Source organism: Galeopterus variegatus, unplaced genomic scaffold, assembly GCF_000696425.1.
Source record: "Galeopterus variegatus unplaced genomic scaffold, G_variegatus-3.0.2 Scaffold4344, whole genome shotgun sequence".
NCBI classification, from domain to species: domain Eukaryota; kingdom Metazoa; phylum Chordata; class Mammalia; order Dermoptera; family Cynocephalidae; genus Galeopterus; species Galeopterus variegatus.
In genome coordinates, this window is record NW_007730455.1 from 27,357 (window position 1) to 29,928 (window position 2,572).

At 52.4% G+C, this 2,572-nt stretch overlaps 1 protein-coding gene across 1 annotated transcript; it reads right to left on the minus strand.

Annotated features, from left to right (window-relative positions):
• Positions 1-722: 722 nt before the first annotated feature.
• UCN3 (urocortin 3) lies at positions 723-1,232 on the minus strand. Its single transcript, XM_008587347.1, has one exon. It carries the CDS (start codon positions 1,230-1,232, stop codon positions 723-725), a length of 510 nt encoding a protein of 169 aa, XP_008585569.1.
• Between the last annotated feature and the right edge of the window lie 1,340 nt (positions 1,233-2,572).

The window sequence follows — 2,572 nt, forward strand, 5'->3', positions numbered from 1 at the left end:
AGAAGAGTGGCCCTGTGCCCTAGTAAGCCACGGAGGAGTTCTGGATGTTATGAGGTGGGTAATTTAAAACTCCCTCTCCCTTGCAGCCTGGATGCCCATTCTGAAACATACCCCAGGCCGTGTCCCTTGGGAGGGATCGGGCCACCGAGACGGCTCTAGATGGAGTGACGAGAGCTGAAGCTGGGGCTCTCCTTTACTCCTTATAGACCTCCCAGAACCTTTCCCTTCTTGGGGGAGATTGGGAATTGGCCTACCATAATCTCCTCATCAGCCCTTCCTTCTCCAAGTGCAGAGTTTGGAGGCAGCGGCTGAAGGAAGAGAAATGGAAACAAGCAAGATTCAAGCTGCCATTGGCTTTAATGCGGGCAAGGTGGTGGGGAGGGGCCTGGTGGTGAGATGGTGAGCAGGGCATCCCCTTGTCACTGGGCGCTGTGGGAGCTGATTGTGGCAGGGAGAGGAGCCCCCTGCCTGCGTTGGGGAGGGAGAAGGGAGACGCGGAATACAGGAGGATGTTAGCGCCTCGTGTCAGTGAAGGTTGGACACCACCGTGCGTGCACGGCAGAGATGGGAAAGAGACTGGGCTGGAGGCAGGAGACCAGAGGGGCTCAGCCGTGATGTGCCCTGTGAGATAGGCCCATCCCTCAAAACACACAGCAGAGGGCCCAGTCTCCCCACCACCTCCTCCTTGGTGGGCTGCCCTCCTGCCTGAACGGTGGGTCAGTCTACTTCTTCCGCCCAATCTGCGCCATCAGGTGGGCATTGGCAGCTGCCTTGGCCCGCAAGTTCTTGGCCTTGGCGATGTTGAAGAGGATGTTCATGATGTTGGTGGGCACATCTAGGGATAGAGTGAGCTTGGTGCGCCGGTCACTCTTGGCCTTGTCCTGATACGGCTTCCCCCTGAGCTGGGCTTGGGACAGGTATTTGTACCGGGTGCTCCCAGCTCCGTTCTCACCCCTAGAGCCAGGGAAAGCCTTTTTGTCCTTGTCCTGTTTCTCCTCCCCCTCCCTCTCCTCCTCATCCTGTCCTGAAGATGGGTCTTGGCTTGGCATGTAGTGGAAGGTTCTCTTGCTCAGCAGGGGCGCATCACCCGGCTGGCTCTTCTTGGCTTCTGACAGGGCTGCATTGAGGCAGCTGAAGAAGGGCTCAGCTTTGCAGAGCTTTTGGGAGAGGCCTGTTCTCGGCCCCCCCAGGAGCAGCAGCAGCAGCAGGAGGAGGTGGACCTGCATCAGCATCTCTCCCTGCAGCAGGAAAGAGGGATGCAGGAAGGGGTATGAGAGGGGCGTCGGGCCAGGAGGGAGTGGAGTAAAATCCAGCGCTCTACCACAGGGGTGCTGATAGTGTGGCCCCAGACTAGCTGTATTAGCATCACCTGGGCATTTCTTAGAAATGCAAATAATTCTCAGGTCTTTTCCTAGAAGTCATACACCAAGAACTCTGGAGCCCAGCAATCTGTGTTTTATCAAATGCTTCAGATGATTCCGAGGATCACTAAAGTTTAAGGACCATTACCTGACTCGTATTTATGGGTTTTATGTAATTCTCCTTTGCAGGCAGCCACTGGCCCTGTAAAGTGAACAACAGATATGCTAAGTAAGCATTTAGCAGCCTAACAGTGTCGACTTTTGTGGCCAAGTACATTTTTAGCTCTCTTGTCATCAGCAGGGCTGATTGATTACAACCCTATTGCTTAAAGACCCAGGCTGTGCATCTGGTCTGTGTTTCAGTGGCAGATCTTTAAGACTAGCCCTGCCATGAGGCTATTCTAGTTACTCAAAAACAACCAGTTTTGTTAATTTGGTTGGTTGTACCATAGAGTTTGTGGAGCCGGTCACTTTGGTCTTTGTGTGAGACCAAGTCTCTCCCAGAGAGCACCTACATTCTCTAGCACCAGACCTCGATCCGAGGGCTACCAGCTGCCTTTTATACATGTGTGTGGTTGGTTATCAGTCAACCAATTGATAACCAACCACACACATGTGAAGGTGGTCTCAGAATCAATCCAGGGACCCTGCTGCTTGAGGACAGGACCTAGCGGGAGAGGGTTAGTGCCTTTGTCAGGTGCCTGTTTGTTGGTACTTCCAAATGACAGGTGGGTCATGCAATTGATCGGGGCAAGAAGGAGATGCTGAGAGGTATAAAAGTCATAGTCTATGGTGACCATCTGAATCTATTTTCTTTTCTTAAAAAAAACAAAAACAAAAACAAAACCAAACCTAAGCTTTAGTGTATGAAACATGTTGTGTCAATAAAAATGCCCGGATCAATGACTGTCTTGTAACTTGGGTGTCTGGGCTTCACGCCATCACGTGTAGTTGTTGGTCTACTGATCAACAGCATTAGACAAGACTTAAAGTGCCTTTACCCACAGGGGAGAAGGGCTCATGCTGGGCCACACACACCCTTCTGCCCAGTGTCCTTTGCAGAAATGGCACACGGTTGTGTCAGAAGGCTATCGGAATTATGGTTGTCTGTGGTCACTGTTCCTTAGGAAACTGTGAAGTGGGAAGAGTTTGCCTCCTGTGCCCTGGGACCAAGCCCACCATGCACCCCTGTCCCCTCTGCCTGGTCTGTG